A 25,211-nucleotide genomic window follows, 5' to 3' on the forward strand; every position below is an offset into this window, starting at 1 on the left:
CAATCAAGCAGGACACTGGCTCAACTGAAGACCTAAGTACTTATTTGTTTCTGGAAATGGTGACTTCACTCCAACCTATATATTATACATTAATACCTAGAACTGTATTTGGAAAAGACTAAGTAAAAATGAAAGATAAAATTTGCTGGCTTAAGATATGGATTTTTTTAAAGTATCTATTTCCAAAGTATATATTCCAAACCATTTTTTCCTTTTGAGTTCACTCATTTTAAGTACAGACTACTATAGACATTTTATTTTTAGATTTCTTTTGAAAAGTAGTTAGAATTCAATTAAATATTACTTTATGTACTGATAAGTGGAGAAAAATATAAGCTAATTTTAATCATCATGATCTTATATCAAAATTGGTTTTGCTCATAATAGCAGTTTTCAATATATCATACCTATATAAAGTTTCACACAATGAGCATTTCTATAAGGATAAGTTAAAACTTCATTTTTAAGCTAGTCTGTCTCATATTTTATTTTCTTTGATCTTAATTGTGATCTATGATGTTATCATATCAAAAAATTATTTCTATAAGCCATGAAAATCTCACTTCTCTGCCCCAATATTTTTAAAATATATGAGCCCCATTCTAATAGTTTTTAAGTGAACCATGTCCAGCATTAAAGAGATCCTAAATTCTGGTTATATATCTGGTCACACTTCATTACTAAGTACTAACCAAACTTGCATTTTAAAAACTTTGACTTATTTTGCAAAAAGGCTATTATTGATAAAAGCATGAATAATTGCATTTCAGCATTTTCTGAATGTGCCTTTACTCTGTGATCAGTGCAGCTCATGGATATCAAGGTCAATCAGAAATAGATCTTTCTTTATGATTAGTCCTTCCTGACTCACCCGCCCACAGAAGCTATTAGGTCAACACTTACTCTGATTGAACAGAGATATGCCAGTAACCTGGTGCACATTGCTAGTTCATCTGCATGACAGATTTGCAGCATCTTACAATGTCAGCAGATCCTGGACATTACCAATTTGCCTGGGCAATTCTCCTTGCCACTTTGCACATTTTAGAGGTAAGCTGCTTATTAAATAAATAAGGCACAGAAATTATCTAAATGTTTTCATCATTTAATGACTAAGAGGTTAAAAAACTCAATGACTTAAAAAAATGCAAAAGGAAAAGAATGAAGTGTTTCAAGTCCAAAGAAATAATCAATGCAGAAAATGTTTGCATATAATGATATTGTTGGGTAAATTATGCCTTGCAGTCCTTGTTTACAGTGAGTGACCTCCTGATCCCACTTTCAGGAAGCAAGTCTACGCATAGCCTGTGGAAACAAAAGGGAAACAGTGTTGGTGCGACTTGTGTCTACATCATCCTCTTATAAATACGTTTTTATGGTATTGGTTGCTTAATTTTATACATCTTAGGTACATATTGTCACAATAAAAGTAGAATAAAACTTAATGACCTTCATCATACTTTAATTGGATTTATAGAAAAGCAATAATTACTATTTATTGAGCATTTACTATACATAAGACACTGCTCTTGTTATTTCACATGCATCCTTCACTTTTTAGAACTCTGTGGTATTTTCTATTTTACATGCAGATACCAAAATAAAGACAGGGTATGTAATTTACCCTGGGCTGTACAGCCAATATATCGCAGAATCAGGACTAGCCCGCAGATCTGTCTGGTCCTAAAGCCCATGCCGTTGAAACTGCTATGCCATACTGCTTCACCACCTATAGAAGCCTAACTGAATGATCCTTTTATGTGGTAGTCAACAAAAATCCTATAATATAACAGCTTCTTCTTAAGTTCCAGTTTTGATAGGAGTTTTTACTCAAACTAAGGCTGCCCTATATCCATAGAGTCATAAGTTACTAAAACTGGAAGAAATTCTCAGCTCATAATAACTTTCCTAGGCTCATTAAGCTGGTGGGCTAAGATGCAGGGCCTGTGATTCTCACTCTAGCAATATCTTTATCAAATTTGCTGCTCATTGTCTCTATTGCCTGATTTTATGACAGGGGTTTGGATGTTATTCTTTTTTAAAAATATTATTTATTCTGTGTGGGAGGCCGTTACTCTATGTTACCAGCATTTTCCCTCCCTGATTAGTTGAGGCTCTGTCGGTCACTTCCAAGTGATTTGGCCACATCAAAGTGGCCCTAGATGGCTGCCCCGATCTTGGAAGTCACAAAATGTCACAAAATGTGTTTTCATGTGTAGGCGTGCCTTCTTGCAGCCCCATGGGTTGAGCTATGCTCAACTGTTCCTTTGTGATGTCACCCCCTTGCCCTGTTTGGGATAGAATGTTCCACAGAAACGCCCTTTGTGTGTCCGCTTCTCTTGCTCTGCCTTTGGATGTGGCCTTCCTAGATGTCAGTCAACCTGCTGACAGCAGACATCATGAAGCTAGACTCAGCCCCTTGAAACTTGACCCTTTGCCTCATTTGAATGGCATCTCCTCAATAAAAGGGGTCAGCACGAGCTCACACACTCTCTCTCTCTTTCTGCGGACCCTTAAGGTCAGAAAACCATTACAGGACCCCCAAAGAAAAAGGTATCTCTGTCTCTTGTGTGGTTATTTCCTCAGCCCAGTTCCCCTGGAGTGACCCTGAGTGTTTTTGTCGCCGGGAATGCGACAATTCTAATTTGTTATACATGACAGCAGAATGCATTTCAATTCATAGTACACATATAGAGCACAATTTTTCCCTTCTCTGGTTGTACACAAAATAGTCACACCATTTGTGTCTTCATACATGTACTTGAGGTAATGATATCCATCTCATTTCACCATCTTTGCTTCCTCCTGCCCCCTCCCTTCCTTTCCCTCCCCTTTGCCATATCTAAAGTTCCTGCATTACACCCATGCTTCCCCCGCTCCAATCCCCATTATGGATCAGCATCTTCATATCAGAGAAAACTATTCTTATGAACAATTTTTATCAAGACCTGGAAAAAAGGCAGAGAAGGCATGCTTATCTGATTTGCCTCTGATATAGGTTGAGTTGGGGAGTTAATAGTTGATTGATAGGTTCAAGTTGCCAAACTGTTTCAATAAACTGGAACCATAGGTACAATCTAGCAGAAATATGTGTAATCTTACATTTGGGCCTAAAATCAATAACAATATACATGAGCACCCCTGCTAGACCACAGTTTGTATGAAAATGTCTTTAGTTGACCCTGTTGGGTAGATGCTAAGATTTGCATGTAGCTACAATGAAAGCAGACATTTTAAAGTTACAGTAATAAAAAGATCTTGATAGGCTGGGGTTGTGGCTCAGTGGTAAAGAGCTCGCCTCACATGTGCAGAGCCCTGGGTTCAATCACCAGCACCACATAAAAATAAATAAATAAAATAAAGGTATTGTGTCCAACTACAACTAAAAAGATTTTTTTTAAATCAAGTTAAGTAGTGGTTGTATAATGTCCATCTGGGTCTGACCACCTTTAGGACTTTTTGTTCCCATCTTGGACAGTGAAATATTGACAAACTGCATGTCTGTGAGGAACAGTAGAAGAAATTGGAGGAGTTTTCCTGGAGGAGAGTCTGGAAGAGACATAAGAGCTATTCTCTGTTAAGTGGGAAGGTTTGTGTTGCTAAGGAAGGCAGATCTCATTCTCACTAGGTGGTTATTATGGAAAAGCCAAATTCAGTTTTGTAAACACAGCTAACATTTAGAAACTTGTGTCCATGTAGCAAACTCCATTGAGCATCACTTGTTGCCCGTTTTTGGAAATGTTCACACAAAAGTAAACATCCATCAAGAATGGTGCAGGAGGGATTTCTACATAGGGTGGGATGTGACACTACTTTTTTTTTTCAACACTGAGGACTGAACTTAGGGACACTCTACCACTGAACTGACCTACATCCCTAGCCCTTTTTGTTTATTTTGAGCCAGGGTCTCTCTAAACTGCTGAGGTTGGTCTTGAACTTATGTTCCTCCTGCCTCAACTTCCCAAATAGCTGGGATTACAGGCATGTGCCACCATATACCCAGCTAACTTCATTTTTAAGAAATCTTCCAACTTTAAAATTCTCTGATCTTGGGGCTGGGGTTGTAGCTCAGTGGTAGAGTGCTTGCCTAGCAAATGTGAGGCACTGGATTTGATCCTCAGAATCACATAAAAATATAAATAAATAAAATAAAGGTATTGTGTCCATTTACAACAAAAAAAAAATCTTTTTTTTAATTCTATGATCTTCCATTGTTGCTACCATTTTACTCAGGGGTGGAACCACAAAGCTTATTCAGACATTAGAAGTTCAGGCAAGTTTCCTAGGAATAGTCCAATGCCACAGAGCATCTGAAATACATAGAATCAGCCTCCAGTGGAAGGAGTATCTTTTTAAACCATTATCAGTCAGACGAAGAAAAGTCATAAGGTTTCTATTCCTTATGTACTATTCCTGAAGCTTATGAAATTCCTGGGTTAAAAATTCCTCCATTCACCTTCTCCCTATCCCATGGCCTCAGGTCTCTGAACAATATTTTTTGGAGTTAGGTATAAAATCAAGATGCAGTGCATTAGCTACTGCAAGTTGCTGATCATCTCTATATGCTTTCGACAAAAGGTTGTCAAGTATTTCATGTCTTCAAGGGAGAATTCTTGTTTTCTATTTTTCCCTCCTTTCAAGCCATCCTTTTTATATTTTTTGGAACTCTTTTCCCTGAATGGTTCTTTTTCAAAAAATATTTATTTTTTAGTTGTAGATGGACACAATATCTTTATTTTATTTTACTTATTTTTTATGTGGTGCCAAGGAGCAAATCCAGGACCTCGCACATGCTAGGTGAGAGCTCTACCGCTGAGCCACAACCCCGGTCCCGTGAACGGTTCTTAATCAGACATACTCACTACTTGCCTTATTCGGTTTACTCAAAATTTAATCCAAATTATTTTCTTCAGGAGAAAATAAGTATCATACCTCATCCTGGACATCAAGTTCTTCCTCAGTCAACTCCGCTTCCATTAATTCAAGAGGATCTTTACAATCTTGAATGAGGGTGATCTTGACAAAGAGAACACAAAGTATTTATTGGCAATATAATAGCATTCATCCATCTGATACCACACTGAAAATTTGAAGCTCTGCTGGTGCTTCTCATCTCTAATCCCAGACTTCAGAATCCTCTTCAGATTTCTTCTTTTTTTTTTTTTTTTTTTTTTAATTTCCCACCTTACCATTTTCCCTATACCATTTTTTCACATTCAAGTGTGAAATAGAGAACTGGAGTTCTCTATTGTCCAAATTCCTTTTCAGCAGTCTTCCCCAACCTCTGAAGTGCATGCCTCTCAACAGGACAACCCCTGCCTAAAGGACTGAGCAGTCAATAGCTCTCTTTCAACAGCTAAGCTAAGAGCACTCCGTGCAGCACTGAGCAAACAGTGAGTGCGCTGTGAAGGGCTTGTGATTCAGGTCATTAAATGGTCCCAACTTGAATTGGATGGAATTAATTTTATTGGAGGTGGAAACCAACAATCTATAGACCAAGCTGGCTGTTCCAGAAAGCTCTGCTTTTTAAGGGTAGTGCATAATTTAATCTGCATAAGGGAGAACAACAATCTAGGGGTTAATGCATGAAGGACATTTCCAAAGCAACTCCAAATATATGCCAAGGATAAAATGTCATCTTGTGGTGCTACTTTGCTCTTTTTCATCTCACAAACAACCCACTTCTCTTTTTTAGTATGGAAATTAATTAAAAGATTAAGTTGCTATGGTCATGACAGAATGGGAAAAGTACAGTGAAGTGTAGTGACAAGTTGGGACTGTTCTGGGGGAAGAAAAGGGATAGGAGAGGATCATATTGCTGCTTCTACAGTGTCCTTAATATACAAGTAACTGTTTTTGAAAAAAAGGAAAGTAACACAGGTGAGGTTTGTCATCATTTACCATTTATCTATCATGTATGGAGCTTTGTGCTAGACCCTAAGGAGACACAGAAGTGTAAGGTTCCTGATCTCACCGGCCACCAGTAATGCTCAGCCTACTCTTCAGTGAACCAGGAAGTATGTCATGCAAGCATTCAGTTACACTCAACCTAACATATTCGGAAAAAAAAAAAAAAAATTCATCCCAGCCACTCACAGTGTCTCTCTGATTGCAAACAAGATGGAGCCTAATATGGTGGGTGTACTCTTTGTTTTAATATATATTTTTTAGTTGTCAATGGATCTTTTTATTTTATCTATCTGTCTATTTATTTATTTATATGCAGTGCTGAGGATAGAACCCAGGGCCTCACATCTGCCAGGTAAGTGCTCTACCATTGAGCCACAACCCCAGCCCCAGTGGGTGCATTCTTGGTGAGTGGGTTTTGTGACATTCACTGCCTAGGATTTTAGATCAACTTGTGTTATCAAAAATAACTATTTTCATGTTGATAAAGAACTCAATACCTTGGTTTTGCTTTTATCTTTAAAGTGGAATCTTTTTTTAGATATATGATCCCCCCCCCCTTTTTTTTTTGTCTTTGGCTTAGAGAATTTTAAATTGAATAGAAAAAGGTTTATGAGTTTTCAAAGATGAGCAGCTTCCATGTAAATTTTTTAAAAATATATTTATGGTTTTACTACTTTTTCTCTTTTTCATATTTAAAATTGACACTTCAATATTTAGGGCCTCTCTTTTTTCCCTGGGACCATTAAGCAGAACAACCTCTCCACTGACAGAAGCTGAAATAGAATATATAATACTTTATAAATTAGTTTACTTCAAACATCAACTTCCAATCTACAATAAAGATCTACTTATCCCAATTTTATAACAATGAGAAGCAATTTAATATTCTTTATGCCCCTAGAATCATCATCATCATATTTTTGTTGGCATTGGTTCTAGTTTCCCAAATTCACTATGAAAAGGTCAAGGTCAAAGAGAAAGGAGGATCTTGTTCCAGGCCTACCAGTAGCCTCATGCAATGAACTAGACCAGAATGTTCTCCTCTCCTAGATATTTGATAAGAGAACTGACAAAATAAAACCAATAGGAAATTAAGGCCTATTCTGTTTTGTGGGAGAAAATTCACCCTGGGTTTATTTGTGACCTTAGTATTTTTTTTTTTAAAGATCACTTATAAACTAATGGATCCTATTTAAAGATATTTATAATACAAGGATTTCCAGATTGCTAAACTTTATCTTGCATTTATATATACAAATCATGGAAGATCCAGGACTCAGTGCTATCTTATAAAAAGGCATTATAGCTAATGCCCACTTTTATTAGTAAACCCAAACATTGTAGAACTATTACACTCTAGGCATCCCAGGTATGTTCCTATAAAATATCTCATTTAGTCCTCATGTCTACTCAGCAAGGTAAATATTTTTACTTCCATTTCACAGATGAGAAACTGAGCCTCTGAGAAGTTATGCAACTGGCCTAAAATTCAACAATTAGGCTGGATTTCAAACTATATTTGTATAATTTTTGCAGTTTATAGAAAACTTGATAGTTTAGGAAAGATACAGATGCAGAAAGATTAAATACTTACCGTTTCTAAAATGGAATCTTGTCCATCTTGGGATTTAACCTGGTTCTGTATATAGATTATAGCATCATGAACAGTCAGAAAGAATGTGTCCTTTCTAATGTTATCATCAAAGAAGCCACATTGCTCCATCTTCTCTATCACATGATCTACAGAAGAAAGAGATAATGGTTAGTAGTTGATAGGAAAGGTATTTTTATAACATCTACCAATACTGGTTTTGTAGCTCCTTTCTTTTTTTCTTTCTCATTTTCAGAATGTGACCCTTTTCTACACTGACTGAGATTTTTTTTTCCCAGTAGCACACATAATGATTATCCCATAACTGCTTGTAGATGGCCTTAGTCCATGTATCTTTTGCCAAATCAGTGTACCAGCTGCTGCGAGCCTGGCTACTAACGGTTCACAGCTCTGCTCCTCTCTGGGTAATTTTCCTTGGCCAATAGGAGCTGTTTTGCCTGAAGAGACCTGGAGGCTATACCTGTATCTAAGGGGGATCTGCATCAATGATTAACTATAATAAGAATACAAAGGCAGGCCCCTTGCTCAAGATGGTATAACCTCTGGTGATCTTCCTGCTGTGGAGCTCTCTATGCAATCAGGAGTCTAATGTCAAACTTCTGAAACTACTTCGATGACCAGCCTCTCCTGCCCTGTCCTGCTTTCTTCACTTCTTCAGTTACTAACGCAAGAATCCCTGTCTCAGGCTCTGCTTCTAGAGAACTCAGTCTAAACATTATCACTTTCCTACACACATACAAAGACACGGACATAAATTTCTATACATTCCCAGCTGTGTGACACAAATTCAAGGTATTATCTTTGACATATAAAATGTTCTCAGAATTATTGTGTCATTGGTACAGAGCTTCTGTTTGTGATGATGAAAAATTCTGGAAATAGTGATGTTTATAAATATTGTGAAGATAACGAATGCTAGTGGATTAACTATACACTTAAAAGTGCCTAAAATGGCAAATTTTCTTACACATTCTTTATAACAATATTAAAGAGTTTTGTTTTTTTTTTTAAAAGACCTTCAGACATTATGTGCCCATATTCCAAAGTAGGAGAGAAAGGACTTAGGGAAAAGTCTTATATATTGGCACATAGATGCATTTACCTTGAAGTGATGCAAAGTACACATTCACATCAATTCTTTGGAATTCTTTGACAATCTAAAAGTAAAAACATCAGACAGGTAAGCATCAGAAAGGTAAGCAGACTAAGGCATGACAATCAGATGTAATAATATGAAGCAGATTTCTAACAGAGGTTTAGCTTAGCTGGGGGCTTTGGGGCTACATCTGCAAGGACAGGAAATGATTCCAGGGTGTGGGTACTAGGTAGGTAAGATAGGGAAGTAATTATGCTTGGCAAAAGTGTGTGAGAATATGCTGAAAGGTTCTGTTCTCTTAGCACATCTGGTTATTAGCTCACTGGAGAACACACACTTGTTCTTTGTTGTTCATTTCACTCTAAGCATTGGCTTAGATCCATTTTAGATTGTAATGGCCCAAGGGTTTAATGAATTACTTTTGAAGAAAGTCTAACATATTTAATGCCAGAATATTTCCCATACTTTAATAGTTGCTTTCAAATACGATGATGATTATATAGAATATATTGATCATAGGTCTAGTGCATTGACTTTTTAAGATTAAATGTTTTATGATCATTGTAAATGTAGTTGTAAGGAATTGTAGAGAGATTTTATGTACCCCTTTCCCAGTTTCTCCCAATAGTAATATTTCATAAAACTACAATACAAAATTACTGTCAAGATTCTGACATTGATATATTCATAACAGAGATCTTGAGGTCTACTGGAAGTTTCACCTAAACTTGAAACCTAAAGGTGACATTCTCTTTAAAGACTTCTTCGGAACACTTAATACAGTTGTTAAATTATAAGATTACTTAATGTTTACCTTCCCTTCTAGACTGCTTAGTCCCATGAGGGTAGAGACCATGGCTACTTACTTCATCACTAGTCTCTTGTGCCTAGAAGAGTGCTTAGCACATATAAGGCATTTAACATCTACTTGAAAGAAGGTGTGAACTTGAGCTTGCATAACTGCTTTCTGAAATCATGGATGTTTTCACCCTGCATGCTTCTCAACTCTTGCCTTGACTTCCTACATGCCTGACTATTCTAACCTCTTAATAATGCCTGGTTTTTCGAGTCCTACCATGTACCTGGTGTTCCTTATGCTGCTGCTATTCACATAAAAAGTAGAATAATAATGACACAAACTTTGCCCATTTTCCCTTCTTTTCATATTCCATTTCCTATACATTCTCAGAAAAATAAAACACAATAAGTGTTCATAGCTGGGTATAATGGTATTCACCTGTAACCCCAGCATCTTGAGAGGCTGATGCAGGAGGACTGCAAGTTCAAGGCCAGCCTCAGCAATTTAGCAAGGCCCTAAGAAACTTAGCCAGAACCTGTCTCAAAAACAAACAAAAAAAGGTCTGGAGTTGTGGCTCAGTGGTAGAGAACTTGCCTGGCATGTATTAAAGCACTGGTTTTGATTCTCAGCACCACATATAAATAAATAAAATTAAAGTATTCTATCCATCTACAATTAAAAATATTTATAAAATAAAAAAGGGTCTGAGGATATAGCTCATTGGTAGAAGACCCTTGGGTTCAATTCCCTGTACAAAAAAGAAAAATAAATATTCATAATTGCTAAGGGGTACGTATGTGCCAGTCACTCTTCTAAATTCTTTGCATTTATTATCTTATTTAATCTTCATAACACTCCTGTGAAGCAGATGCAATCTTTACCCACCCCTCTATTACAATGAAGAAATAGAGACACAGACAGATCAAGCAACTTGTTCAAGGTCACACTGCTAGTGCTAATGATGAAGCCAGAATTCAACTCTGGCTCCAGAGCTTATGCTTTTAAATATCACACTCTTTAGAAGAAGGAGATCAAGGGGGAGGGAGGAGGGAAGGGAAAGGGGAGGAAATGTGGAACAAATTTAATAGAATCACATTATTTGCATATGCAAGTACATCACAGGGAATTTAAACCTTTATGCATATGTAGAAAGCACCAATCAAAAATAAGCGAATGGGGCTGGGGTTGTGGCTCAGTGGTAGAGCCCTGGCCTGGCATGTGTGAGGCACTGGTTCGATTCTCAGCACCACATATAAATAAATAAATTAAATAAAGGTCTAACAACTACCACAACAACAAAATATTTTTTTAAAAAAAATAAGTGAATGAATGAAAGGAAGATCAGTAGAGGAAGGAAAATAGGAAGAGAGTGGAGGGAAAGAGGAAAATAGGAAGAGGGAATCGGGACTGAAATGGAGTAAATCAAATGCATAATTTTGTTAAAATGAACCTAGCTTCTATGTAAAACTATACTGCTCTAATAAAGTAAAAAATATTGCATTCTATCACAAAAGTATTCACTTGGAAAAATTATAGAGCCCATGCATTAACTCTTTTGCAAAACGGGGTAACCCATTTTACTCTTGTCAAATCTCCAATTTTATAGTTCAAATAAACAGAATCTTACCAGCCGCAATGACCTCACTCCAACGACATCCAGGAAAGATATAGCTCCACAATCAAGCACAAGGCTATGGATTGGTACCTTGGGAACATTCACTTTGACTGGAAGCTCAGAGTTCCAATCCACTTGAACCTCGATTTCCTTGGTTGGGATATCAAGTTCTTCAGGATCTTCAATATCTTCATCAGGCTCGAAAGCATTATTTGATGAACCAGCATCACTAACGATGCCATTCTAAATAAAGAAAACTCTGCCATCTTAATTGCCATTGATTTGAAATGTCTTTCAACCATTCATTTCAAGTTATTTAAAAGTCCTGCATACAGTGTTCCTTGGTAAACAAAAATGTCAAGAGAATGAACTCTTTTTTTTATGGCGGGGGTGGGGGGTACCAGGGATTGAATCCATGATGCTTAACCACTGAGCCACATCCCCAGCTTTTTTTATTTTGAGACAGGATCTTGCTAAATTAAGTTACTGAGTCTGGTTTTGAACTTGCAATCCTCCTGCCTCAGCCTCCCGAGCTACTGGGATTGCAGGTGTGTGCCACCACACCCAGCAAGGGAATGAACTCTTAAGGAAAGAATTTTACCTCAGCCCAAACTTTGGTGTTCTCTAGGAAAAAATGGAAAAACAAGGAGCCAAAATATTCTAGATTTCTGGAAGATAGTAGAACTTTGTCAAGAGAGATATTGGTAGGAAAATCTAAGCAGAAGTTAATAGCTCTGAAAGTTTATGAACTTACTGCCTTCTATTGTAATTTTCTGGCATTGAATTATTACTTTTGTTCCTTTAAAATTATTTTTGAAGAAAAACACTTATTTTTAAAATAAGGTTTTAAAATTAATACAGATGATGTTCATGCTGAAAAAAAATCACACCCTGTGTTTTGAGGGAGCCCTGCTGATTTCATTTTATTCCCACCCATTCCTCTTGCCTACAAGGACAGCTCAGCTGTTCTCTGACATACATATGTCATTCGTTCCTACACATCTGGATTCTAAAGGGGATAGATTTAATTTTAGATCATCTGACTGCTTTCATGGAGAAAGGAAAAAATTTAAGGGAGAAGGCTGGGGTTATGGCTCAGTGGCAGAATGCCTGCCTGGCACATGTGAGGCACTGGGTTTGATCCTCAGCACCACATAAAAATAAATAAATAAATAAAGATTTAAAAAAATAATTTAAGGGGCGGAAGAAAGATGGAGCCTCACCTTTGTTGCCCTTAACTGTCCTTTTTTGATGAGTTTCTGTATTCTCCTCAATGCCTTCAGCCTCTTGTTATATACTCTAATGGCATCAAATCCAACCTTTGGAGATAAATGTCAGGTTACTTAAAATGTCTGGTTCCCAATGCTCATTAGTGGCAATTGTTATCTGAACAGTTATTTCTCAAAAGATATTGTTTCTTTGAGACACCCTGCCAAAAAAGAAATTGTGCATTCTGATGGAGTAGATCCCCTCTACTATCAGGTCACCCAACCCCCACCAGAGACTTGAGGAAGACAACAGCATATTAAAAGTTCCAAGAGAGTTAAAAAAAAAAAAAAGACAATAATGGCAAAAAGTAATCTCCTTAGCTTTAAAACTCTCTTTTCCAAATTTCCGTAACATCACAGAGCCCTTTTGTTATTTGCAAATTCTATGAACATTCCTCTGAACCAGTTTGCCCTGGAGCTCACTTAGGAAAACACTGATCCAGAGGCAAATTCCAAGTTCAAGTTCGAAGTTTAGAGAGGCATTCAAGACCAGAACTTCCTTCTTATGTATTCCTCTATTTACTCTTTAACTGGGCAACGGGTCCTCCCAATACACTGCTTCCGTCAGTCTCCTCGAGGCTCACATGACTCCCAAGCACCTGACATGATCCTCTTTTCCTTATCCCGGCTGTCTAGTTTGTCCAACTATCTTGGACATCTCTCCCTTCTATGAACATTTTTTCACTTTTAAAACTATTTGTTAATTTAAAATAATCAAAATAAACCCAATATGTGTCAACAAAAATACGTTTTATTTTTAATGAAGGAAACTATTTTTCCAAATAAAAATATTTACAACAGTGGCATTGTTTTGCATAGTTGTTTATCTCTTCGATATCTGCCTTCCCTATCTGCTCCTCTGGGCAGTCTGTTGCACAACACAATTTACATCGCCTCTGGAAAACTCCGCAAAAAACTCTGCAACCAGACCTCTGCCTGTTGGAATCCCAAAGTCCTAGGCAGCGGCCCTGGGCAGCACTGCAGGTTCCCGGGGCCACTCCCTGGGTGGCTCCCGGGTGACTACAGTTCCTTGGTGCCCGCAGCGATTATAACGTCCTGGGAACTTGGCCCAACTCGCCAGTCCTGTCCCGGTAGTGTAGCCAGCAGTCCACAAAGGAGCACTTAACACTTTCTATGCTATTTGTTTAGAATTCACTAAATTCTGACTGGACTCACCTCTAGCGTTTTTGCCTGGCAATTGTTGCTAGATTAACATGTGGATTAAAATTCCCAATAGATGGAAACCACTTATTTTTCTCTCCCTATATAGTTTTTGAGGGGAAGGATATTATATAAAATGTCCATCATAAAAGGAATATGCATAGGGCCTTATTCCCAGTTGGAGCCCAATAAATAAATGAGTGAAATCTCAAGGTTAGAAACCAGACTTTGAGGGATCAAACACTTACTGTAGACTTGATACATTTTTTAAAACCATCGACGTTGCCATAAAAAATAGGACTCGAAAATCTAAGAATCTTCACTCCTTCAAGTTCTTCAATCTGGCATTTGAGAAAAAAAAAAAAAACTTTTTGAGGTTAAATAATTCTGGCATCAAATCATCCATTAAATTTCTGGTTATTCTGCAAGGAGCCAGGACAGAATTGCTTAGGGGAGCTGGGTGGCAACGCCCAACTATTCTTTTTTTTTGGCAGCTATGTAACAGGATTTATTAGAGTACTAGAAAGAAAGAAAACAAAGCTCTCAGGGCTGGGGTTGTGTCTCAGTGGTACAGTGCTCGCCTAGCACATGCGAGGCCCTGGGTTCGATTCTCAGCACCACATAAAAATAAATAAATAAAATAAAGGTATTGTGTCCAACTACAACTAAAAAAATAAAAAATAAATTTTAAAAATCTGAAACTAAGGGAAAAAAAAGAAAACAAAGCTCTCAAAGGTGAGGAGTCCCAAGAGACGGATACCCAACACTCAACTTCCCACAAATAGGGACTTGCTTCATCCCATTTGGGAAGTAACAGATGGCCAAAGCTCTGGGACTTCCACAATACCAAAAAAGGTCAAGTCTGAAAGGGCACAAAGAAACTGGGGCTCAAAATGGTGAAATGATTTGTCTCCAGTTCATACCGCTGACCCTCTAGATTTTTCTAAAATTCTTTGAGTAGTTTGGGAGGCAGGGGGCAAAATCAGGGTTTTGTAGAAACTGAAGCCTATGGTGTCATCTGCTTATTCGTACCCTGACACACAGTGGCCATGCAAAGAGTAGAATTCACAGAATCAGAATCAGGCTTTTCTGTTCTTTAGGAATCATAGCAGTATTAATCTGGCCCTTTGGGGTAAGAAAACTGAGGCCTTGAGAGGCTGAGTGACTTGGACAGTCTCACCAAGGCGGAGCCTAGATTTTAGAACTCCCAAAATTCAGGCTAGGGTTCCCTATGCCAGAGTCCAAAATCATTTTTAGCTCTTGATGCACTTGGTTCAACATAACAAAAAGATTGTGAAAATAAATTAGCAGCTACAGAAATTCCAGGTTCAGTGTCCAGTAATTCTTTAATATTAACATAAAATTAGACTATAACTTCCTAGGGCTCACATTTATGCCTTATATGTTACATATATATATACACATATGCATATATACATATACACATATAAATATGCATAAGTATGGTTTTGTTTTATATGTTTGTTGCTAAATTTCTGTTTTCTTTAATTTACTTTTTCCACTTTTTCATCTGTTTCCTTTAGTGGTCACTAAGCAATTGTATTTGCAGGCAACACAAGCCCATCAGCTTAATTTGTTTGTTTTTCATTTCCTGTGTCCTAATATTTCTTCCAATTTCAAGGATAAAGCAAAATATCAAATAAGCTCTTGATGACAGAGAACTTGAAAATCTCTTGTTAGAACTGAAAGAAGAACATCTTACAGGGATTTCAGGCATTTTCATAGAGGCTAACAATTACATAACAGAGAAAAAAAATTTGATTAAACATCTGGGAATAATCAAATTGCCTATTATTTAAAATTTCTTACTGCAATGGTTTTTACATTAAAATGACATTCAACTAGCACAGAGTTCAGATAATCCATATGTCAAAAGATGCATTGAATCAAAAGTTCTTATGACATTTCCAGTATACTAAGGACTTTTCCAGCAGAAGTCTCCATCTTTGACCACCATGTTATGAACATGATAAGAGAGAACTATGTGACTCCTGGATTGCAGGCTAGCAGACCCATATCTACCAAAAATATCACAAAGGCACTTACATTTTTGTAATGCTTGATACTTTTGTAGATGTCTGTACTAGGGATGCTTCCAAGGCTATTCCATGAAGGACTAAAAGAAGAGAAGTTAACATCAGGGGTTTTTTGGAACAGCCATATTTTGCACTAAGAAGTTGTTTTTTTTAAATAACAGCTACTGAAGAGCCCATCATTCTGGTGTTTTGGACTCTGTCTTTATTGCAGGTGACATTTTCCCAAAACTAACTCTGAAATGAACAGCTGGTGTTTTTGTGGAACTGGAAAAGGAACTAACTGTGACTCTCTTCTGATAGCTCAGAGAAATAATGAGCATCATGCTTTCACGTGCCTAACAATTTATAGGATAAGCAGAGAGCTTTCTCACATGTTAAATCTATTTGAAGCTCTACCATAACCTTGAAAGATCAGTGGTGCTATTCTTACTTTTATTAGTGAGTAAACTGAGATTTAGAGAAATTAGAAAAGACCCAGGGGTAAAGAACAGCATAGCCTCTGTCTCTTAACTCATATTTCTTTGGTGTCTGGTACTTATCTGTGACTTATGGCAACTTCCTGATGAAATATGGAGAATCTGCGGGTGATCAAATTAGTCTCTTTTTATAGAAACAGCAGCCTGGGAAGACCAGAAATAAGTCCTTCCTGTCAACTAGACTGTTGATTTCCTGTTCCCAATGCAATCAGATAAATTCCACGTTTCTTCAAGTGTGACTAGGGACATATGCTAAATGCAACTCCTAAAGAAAGACTATCTGTTTGGGGTCCTTTCAGCATTGTGCTTTCTGGATCAGCATTATAATTACTGAAAATTAAATACTGTGCAGTATACTACTTTTTGATGGCTAAAAGTCTAGTTACCAAACCAGCGGCTAAAATGTACCACCAATTTTTCCTTGGCCTGCTGTGTTGTGCTGATCTTTAACATAATACTCACAATGTAGTCTTCCTCTCCAAAACCCTTCTGTCTCAACCCACACTCACTTAAGAAAAGAAAAAGACACTGAGGCAGATATAGGAAGAGACATAGCATTCCCACACCCTCTTTTCTTTCTTTTTTTTTTTTTTTTTTTTTTTGCAGCACTGGGGATGGAACCCATGGGTACTTTACTACTAAGCTACACTTTAGTTCGTTTTTATTTTTTATTTTGAGACAAGGGTCTTGCTAAGTAGCTGAGGCTGGTCTCAAACCTGCAATTCTTCTGGCTCAGCCTCCCAAGTCCCTGGGATTACAGGTATATCTACTTTGCTTGTCTGAAAGGCAGCATCTTTTAACGGCAATTTCTGAGATATTTCCTAGCAGCAAATGAGGCACTCTGGAACATTATGTGCCCTTTCAGGTCCCTGGGCTCCTAGGAGGCTGAGGCAGAAAGCCACAGGCCTTTTGAGTAGATGTGATGTGCTAGGGAAGGGAGGAAGGATAAGAAGAACTGTTGAAGGAATAGGAGATGTGAGCCTTTGCTAAGCTAAAAACATCTATGTTGATGTTTTTCCAGGTTTCTTCTTCCTTCACGGCCCAAACACAGGCAGAGAAGAGGCCAGAAATCTGGAAAGACAATGGAAGAATTGAGGAGAGAGAGAAGCTCTGTTTCCCTCAAGGCCCAGGAGGACACTTACCAAATCCTCTCCAGAGTCAAAACAAAACCAAGGACACCTTCAGGCTCCCTGACCTGCCCCCACAGATTGTTTTCCTTTATTTAACTTGTCTTTGCTGCTTTTACTCTGCATATGAACTAATTATGTTTACTTCTCAGAATTGTGTGACTTTGGGGTTTGTGCCTTATTTGACAGATTTGAATGAATTTTGGCTATAATTAGCTGTTCTAAAGTTCCCCTGTACTGAGTTGCATAACTTTTGGGTTACTAGCTTCAAAAGACGAAAATGAGCTATAAATTTAGCAGTTGCTTTGCCTGACCTTGGACCCAGTGCCCACCTTGCATCTTATTTAAAGAAAAAAAAAATGACAAAGCAACTTTGGACTTTGGCTGAACCATGTTTCTTTTAGTCTGACCATGGCTAAAAGGAGAGCACAGCCGTGGAGCATGTGACTACATGCCTGGACTTCAGGGTGAGGTAATCTGGGTTCAAATCTTAGCTCTGCCAATTGGTAACTGTGTGACCTTAGGAAAGGTCCTTTGGCTTTCTGAGCCTAAATTTTCTAACCTGTAAAATGAGAATAAGCCATCTTATTCATAGGATATTTTTGAAAATTAAGTATGATAAAGTTTGTAAAGCACTAGGTGGCTTAATTCATAGAATCTCTCAATATATAATAACTATTATCAAAGGAAGAAGTTTCATGTAAACATAGGAAAGTAGAGGATGTGTTGTCCCTTTCATAGAAAATCTGGATTTTAAATACTCACAACTGAACTCGCAGGACCACGGTCAATAGTCCAAATAGAAGGCCAGCTAGTAAGCCCAGGTCCAACCCCAGAATGATGGACATGATGCATGTAAATACCCAGATAACCTACAGGGGAATGGAAATGAAAAGAATTACATTGATTCATAGGGTACTGTCAAACGTTAGGCTACCTATAACAATAAAATCAATCATTCACAATTATACCTTTTAAAAAATATTCTGACATCATTCATTTTATCCATCCATTCATTCATATTTAAGTGAAACTGGAGTTGGCCTTCCCAATAAAGACCAACTGTCCCATTTTATTTGTTTTTAAATATTTGAATAGGGCTCAAAAGAGAATTAATTTTAAGAGCTTTACAGTGAAAACTCTTGCTCACAATTTCTTTCCTCTCTCCACCCATTCCCAATCACCCTCCCTACATGTAGTCTCTTCATTTTTGTGGGTATGCGCGCATGCGTACACACACACACACACACACACACACACACACACACACTTTTCCCCAGCATTTCTATTCTGGTCTCTTTTTTACACATCAATATATAGGAAGTTTTCTCTGTGCATGTGTGTGTCTAAATTAGAGTAAACTGTAGAGGACTCATTTCTGGCTTTTGTAATTCCTCAGAATAGTTGTGAAGGACATTTTAGTCACAAACTCAGCATGGGGTTTTGTATTTTGTTTTTGTGTTTTTTTTTAAATTTGTCCTTTAAACTAGGTTTTAAAGAAAATGTGGTGTGTTGTGTTTTGCTTTGTTTTGGCTTGAGAAGGCCCAGGGCCTTATATGGGATTCTTGTTAGAAATCAGTCTTCTCAGAGATAGAGGAGCTTCACTAATGCAGTTCACATAGAATACAACAAGGCTTTTGTTTATGCACACAATTCTAATTTCTGCTCTGAGGTTTCCAAAGTGCAGGTAAGATTTAGGAAACGGGGAGACTTAGTGATATGAGAGGAAGCATATGAAAACCAAATCTTATTTCAGAGAATGGGTGGTGGGTGACTTACAGCATCAGTCTTATTCTGCCTCCACAAACGAGGAACATCACACACCTGCATAAACATCCCTTTCAGGTTGGCAATTACAACAGCTGCCAGGACTGACTGCCAAGAGAGACAGGGAAGGCTGTGTTATTCAGGGGAATAGCTTTCCATGTGATGATTTTTAAATCCCCTGTTATTTCTCTGGTAGCAGAGTGGTGACAGGAAATTATGCAATCAGTATGCAGAGAAGCAGGGTTTTACCTTCTGCAAGGGTTCCAGAAGCTTCCCCAGGGCAACAATGGCGATCATCACAATCCCAGCAGAGATGATGCCAGCAATCTGAAAGACATACACCTTGCATGAAGAGGGTTCATCCTCCTCCCTAGTGTCTTTCAGCTCACCACATGATCATGAACGATCCTGCACACAGGCTCATTTGGTGCTTCTCTGATTCCTCTCCTCCCCCAGCTTCTGCTCAATATTGGGAGAAATGAGCATCATTTGCTAAATCAATACAAAACTGAAAAAAAAAGGAAAAACATATATGTGTGTGGAAGTGTGTGTGTGTGTGTGTGTGTGTGTGTGTGTGTATGCTATTGCAGAGAAATTAAAGAAAATGTGGAAAGTGGGCCTGCTGAAGTAAAGCTACTTTAATTAATGTGGATTTTATCGGATAGATTATACCTACAGTTTTAGTGTCAATTCTGGAGCCAACCTTCTAGTAGTTGCCAAGCCATGAAACATACCAACTCTCTTCCTAACAACAGAGATTATTATCATGTTCTTGGGAAATAAATCTCACAGCATGTATCTGATTGTTTTACACTGTTGAAGCAGTGACCACAATAGCCACTCTGATAACATGTTGTACTTGTAGCACACGGTTCCCATGAAAGTCTCAGAGAAAATAAGTTTATCCATTCAATTGCCAATTCATAGTGCCACACTGGCATGCTGAGAGGTGGGACCCTGTCTCCTGCTTCCTCTGATATTTGCACAGGTGCAGGCTCCAAATTTGCCCCAAAGCAGCTGCAGTGATGGAGCAATAGCAGGGGTAAAGAAGTCCAGAAACTTTACCTTCACTGGAAAATAAAAAAAGAGCTCTCCTTAGGTCCACAGATAGGAGAGAGACTGAGGGGGCGGGGGACTATTCTCTGGTTTGATCAGATGACCAATGAATTCTCTCTTGAGACAGCTGGGGCAGGGCCAAGGTGGAGACTAGAAGCTCTGAAACAGAGGAGAAAAGAAGACAGGAAACCAGAAGCAAAGCTGTCAGAGAGGAATCAACAGGGAAGATGGTGTTGAGTACAAGCATTGCCTAGTACAAGAGATCTGAGTTAAAGGAGGAGGCAGGCACAGCAAATAGAAAAAGGAAATTAGCATACTTAATTAGAAAGTATTTGCTTCAACTGGCAAATGATATTCAGCTTATGTTCATTTATGTTCGGCTTATGGCTGGGTCAGTCTGGGCATACCTGTGATGTACGAAAATGCTCACTTTGTTTATCGAGCTCCCTACTCTATGCCTTTCCGGGCACCATGCCTCCAGGTTCCCAGCACCTTGGTGAGCTTTCCTCTTTCCTAACTAAGCAAAGAAGTTAGTACCTTTCCAATGACTCATGCAATATTCACTGAGCCATTTGCATCTCACTGTAGATAAAGGCCTCTGTGAAATGGTGAGAGAGATGGAGATTTGCAGACAGGAACCATAGCCTGCTGCCCAACTCAGGACAAGAAAGCATCCTCTATTCACCAGTATATATAATAAGTCTCCAAATATGGGGGTCTAGGCTAGTTTTGAATATCATTAAGATCTGTGAGGGGTCAATTACTTGTACTTATGGTATAAAGGCTGACTTGTGGGAAACTCTGTAGATTTTATATCTATGAGCAGATTCAATTACCAGGGAATTAATTATTCTGTTAAGTGAGAGAGTAATCAGAGCTACAGAGTAGTTTGTAATCAGAATTACTTTTTTATGAATTGATAAGAGTAAGATAGAGTGAGAGAAAGAACACATGGCCAATGTTCAGCTCTTCTACATTGTAGAGATGTGCTGAAAACACCAACACTTTTTCTTCTATTCATTCCTTCAGCAAATATATGCTAGGTGTTTCTTACATGCCAGGAACAATACATGTATCATAGATGCTAAGATGCCATTCCTACCTTGAGCCCAGCAATCAGCACTTACTGGTATGTGCTTCACAAACACTTCTGAATCTAATCCTCTCACTGTTCCTATAGATGGATACAACTTTAGTCCATTTTATAGGTGCTGAAACTGAGGCTTCAACAGAAGAAAAAAAATATGAGAAGCCACACAAGGGAAGACCTGCCAGTTTATTTGGTCACAGTCCAGGCACATAGATGTTGAACCCCAGAACTTAGAATACATTTCAGTAATTAAATATCAAGCCATTTCTACACTTGTTTCCTTCTTCAGTGCTGAAATCCTGGCATCCATCATTCCTAAATATAATACACGCCAGTGTGTGGCAGAGGATATTAGCTTACCAGAATGCCATTATCCCCCAAGCCCTTTGCCAAGAAGGTCACTTTACATGGGCATTCTTACTGGGGCAGCCAGCCCATGACTCATTTGAGCTTTTGCACTGTCTGGTGAGCAGCACATCTGCAACTCTCATATAAAGTTTTTCTATGTTTGGAGGTAACAGCAGGAGAATGGACACCAGCAGTTCAGGATTTGCCTGCACCCTCTTAGGACCACGTGCCCTGGAGAGCTTATCAATACTCTGTCTTCAATGCAAGCAGCAAGAACTCCTGCTGCTGACAGCTGCGGCATAAAATGGGCACAGCTTTGGAAATTAGCTCTGACCTCTTCCCCTCAACAACAGATCTCTGGCTGGTTATGCCTCCTGGTTTGGACTATATTATTTTACCTGCTCCCTCAGAGGTAGAAATGCTTGCAAAAACAACTTAAGAAAAATTCTGAGAATTAACAATAAATTTTTGTTTCAAAGGAGCCCAGACATTGGAAGAGGTCAATTCTTCAAACTCTGTAATTATCACAATCCATTATAAATAGGAGAGGAACAACCTGTGTACCATGGGGACAATTAAAGCTCTCTCTAGACAAGCCACTGTTGGAGTCTTTTGTTTTCTTAGTTGTTCTCTTTCATAGTTATTTGTGTGTGTGTGTCTCTGCCTTAATAAAATGCTGTAAGAAGATGCTGTGTGTGTTTTACACTATTTAGTTTGGATCTGTTTTACTTTTAGAGTCTGAATGCACTTTACTTTTAAATAATGCTTCTTCCTGTGTTAGGAGAATAAAACCCTTCAGGCATAAAAGAGGCACAATTCCTGAGTCTGTCCCTAGCCCAAGGTCACTGGTTTGGCATATCTGATTCTGTGCCTGGCTTTGAGAACCATTCCTGAGCTTTCTGACTCACTGGGACTGATGGATTAACCAAAGATTAAGTGGGATGCTGGTTCTATGGTCATCTCATGAAGACAACCGACAGCCACATTTAAAAAGGCAAGATTAAGTACACATTCAGAACTTCAAGAACAAAAATCATACTCGGGAATAAATGCCAAAATGTGACAATACAAGATATTCTTGGCTAGCAAACTCCTATTCTGTGGGACCAAAGGCCTCTGGAGGAGGTTCCTGATCCTGGTAAAGGAAATGTGAAGAGAAGTTTTCACTTTCCTGAAAGCAAAATAACACAAAGCCATGAAGTGCTGGGCCTTCACTTTCCCCAGGTTAGAAATTACTAACAACCAGCATTCTTCATCCCCATCCTTGGCAGTAGCCAATGTCCCTAGAAAATCACTCCAAGTGCAGTGCTACGTGAGCATTGACACAAAGGTTTATAAGAATTGCCATCTCAGGAAATCATAAATGTTACTTTTCAAGAGGTTTTTGATGAGGGGGTGATTCAAACAGATGAACAGGCCCAAGTTGGATCCAATGAGGAAACACAAGTCCCTCTCTTCTCAAAGGTCAACTGTCCTGCCTAGTTCTTTCGCAAGCCTTTTTGAGCTGCCATTCCTTGGCTTGTTCTATGTGATTAATGTTATCTGCTGTCATTCCATACCTGTGTCTTTCCCCCTGTGCTCTCTTGGACAGCTGTCCGGGACAAGGCAGTGGTGGCCACAAAACAAGAGAAGAATCCTGAGAAGATGTTGCTGATCCCAAAGGCAATGAATTCCTAAGGGAGAGAATGGATGATGTAATACTACAAATAGACTCTTTGTAAGACCCTCACCTCATGTTCAAAGGAAACTGCTAAATCAATCCTGCCTGGTGGTCCAATTTCATTTTTACCATTAAAGGTATATGAGGATCTTATAAAACATCTGGGGTTTGGACTCCATAGAATCTAAAAGAAACTTCACAGCTGTTGATTGTACTAAAGGTTGACAAGAAATAGTAACTTGTGATCCTTTGCTAAGATGCTTTTACACTGCCTGGTGAGCAGCACATCTGCAACTCTCATAAATATAAGTTTTTCTGTGTTTGGATATTTGCTATAAAACATAATATAACTAGCAGAGCTATCATTCTGCTTGATTACTAGTCATTTAGCTGTAATTGCTATTCTGCTTTCAGAAACATCCAACCATAAAACCTGCAGTCACCTGACAATGTATCATATACTTACAAAAATTGTCCTGTATTCATTAATTGCACTGTGAACTAACCACAACATAAAGTGGTCATAGCTATTAATTGTATTTTTACCTTGTTTTGTCATATTGTGCTGCCATTAAAAAAGAAATGACCAGAAAGAGTTCTCATTCTGATCTAACATGATAACTTTGAGGGTTCGTTGTGTCCTGATTGAATTAGCTCTTTTAAGATTAGGGTTATTTCAACCTATTTCTTAAAAAGCAAAGTGATTTGGGAGTGGGGTTGTGGCTCAGTGGTAGCGTGCTCACCTAGCATGCTTGAGGCACTGAGTTTGATCCTCAGAACCATATAAATATATTGTGTCCACTTAAAACTAAAGAATAAATGTTTTTTAAAAAGCAAAATGATTCAGCATGCATATTTCAAAATAATTTCTAATTAGGAAGCCCGAGAGAAAAACCAACTCATTAAGGACTGCTGGAAAAATCCAAGTCTTTCTGTAGCAGAGACCAAAGTCATTCTTGTTTATGTTTCTTTCTTGTTTTCTGCTCTATAAAAGCAGCTCAGCATGAGGGCTCGCATACCTGGTTCCCATCGATGGTATAGTCGTGCTTAATGGCATAGACTTTTCCTACAGATACCGCAATAGCATAAGCCACCACAGCGATGGAAAATGATGCAGTCAGCATCTTGGAAAACAAGTTCACCGGGGGGAGTGCAGGAGGCAGAAACCTAGGAGTTTTTAAGTGAAAAATGCAGTGAAGATTTGACAACAGCTCCTTTTTCCCACCTCATCAAATGCTGCATCCACTCAGGCACATGAAAGAATGAAAGGTCATGATCCAAGAGAATGAAGAGCACATATAATGCATGAATGGCAGCATCCATATCCACACTTTTAAATCAGAAGTCAGTGCTATCTCACTGGCTGCTTTCTTTGAAAGCCTCTCCTAAACCTCTGACATGAATAAATCTGCCTTGACTGATTGATTCTTCAAGGCCATATGGTTCACATATTAGAATTTCTCCTTTCGCAATTTAAGCTTAAAGGTCTTTGAACTTAAAAGATATTCTAACCACAATATGAGATTTACTCGTGTGAAGAGATGTCATTTTGGTTAAAGGGACCAATGGTATGATATTAAAAGAGTTCAGTGAAAAAGCTGGGTGTGGTGGTGCATGTCTGGAATCCCAGTGATTCAGGCAGCTGAGGCAGGAGGATTGCAAGTTCAAGGCCAGTCTGGGCAATTTAGTGACTAAAATATCCCAATGAGTGTGTGGTTAAATGACTACTGTTTGACAAAACTAGAAGTGATCTATTAAACTACATAAGTAAACCTATAATTTTATAATCATGAGATTGTCCCCAAATGTGTAAATTTGGGGGATGACCTTCAAGTACCCATAGCTTGATAACTATCCATATGGTGTAATTTCAGACCCCCCAACCATAAAAATATCTCTCCACCTACCTCATTTATGCCTGAATAAAGATAAAGTGGAAAATTAGATTCTTAGAGAAAACCACAGATAAATTTAGAGTTAACAAGAATCCTAGATATTGCTTAATCTACCTCTTTCATTTTGTTGATAAGGGAACTGAGACCCAGAAAAGTCTAGATATGAGAGTTAGATAGTGTGACTTTCTAGGTAACAAGATCTTTCTGGTTCTCTGCTCTCATTAGGCTTTCTCTTCCCAAGGGGAGAGGCTTAGTTTTTAGATGCCTTTTCTTC

General features: G+C 38.3%; 1 protein-coding gene across 1 annotated transcript in view; it reads right to left on the bottom strand.

Annotated features, from left to right (window-relative positions):
- Positions 1-1,236: 1,236 nt before the first annotated feature.
- Positions 1,237-25,211, bottom strand: part of Slc26a4 (solute carrier family 26 member 4) — a 58,803-nt gene continuing 34,828 nt past the window's right edge. Inside the window, exons 8-20 of the mRNA XM_027926511.3 lie at positions 24,062-24,209; positions 22,942-23,055; positions 19,138-19,215; positions 18,901-18,996; positions 17,887-17,993; positions 15,529-15,598; positions 13,710-13,802; positions 12,256-12,351; positions 11,045-11,275; positions 8,625-8,679; positions 7,505-7,650; positions 4,933-5,016; positions 1,237-1,305 (exon numbers count right to left, since the gene is read on the bottom strand). Coding sequence (XP_027782312.1) covers positions 1,282-1,305; positions 4,933-5,016; positions 7,505-7,650; positions 8,625-8,679; positions 11,045-11,275; positions 12,256-12,351; positions 13,710-13,802; positions 15,529-15,598; positions 17,887-17,993; positions 18,901-18,996; positions 19,138-19,215; positions 22,942-23,055; positions 24,062-24,209 — 1,342 coding nt within the window. The 3' untranslated portion in view covers positions 1,237-1,281. The remainder of the gene's footprint in view (positions 1,306-4,932; positions 5,017-7,504; positions 7,651-8,624; positions 8,680-11,044; positions 11,276-12,255; positions 12,352-13,709; positions 13,803-15,528; positions 15,599-17,886; positions 17,994-18,900; positions 18,997-19,137; positions 19,216-22,941; positions 23,056-24,061; positions 24,210-25,211) is intronic.

This window comes from Marmota flaviventris, chromosome 1, assembly GCF_047511675.1.
Source record: "Marmota flaviventris isolate mMarFla1 chromosome 1, mMarFla1.hap1, whole genome shotgun sequence".
In the NCBI taxonomy this organism is placed as follows: domain Eukaryota; kingdom Metazoa; phylum Chordata; class Mammalia; order Rodentia; family Sciuridae; genus Marmota; species Marmota flaviventris.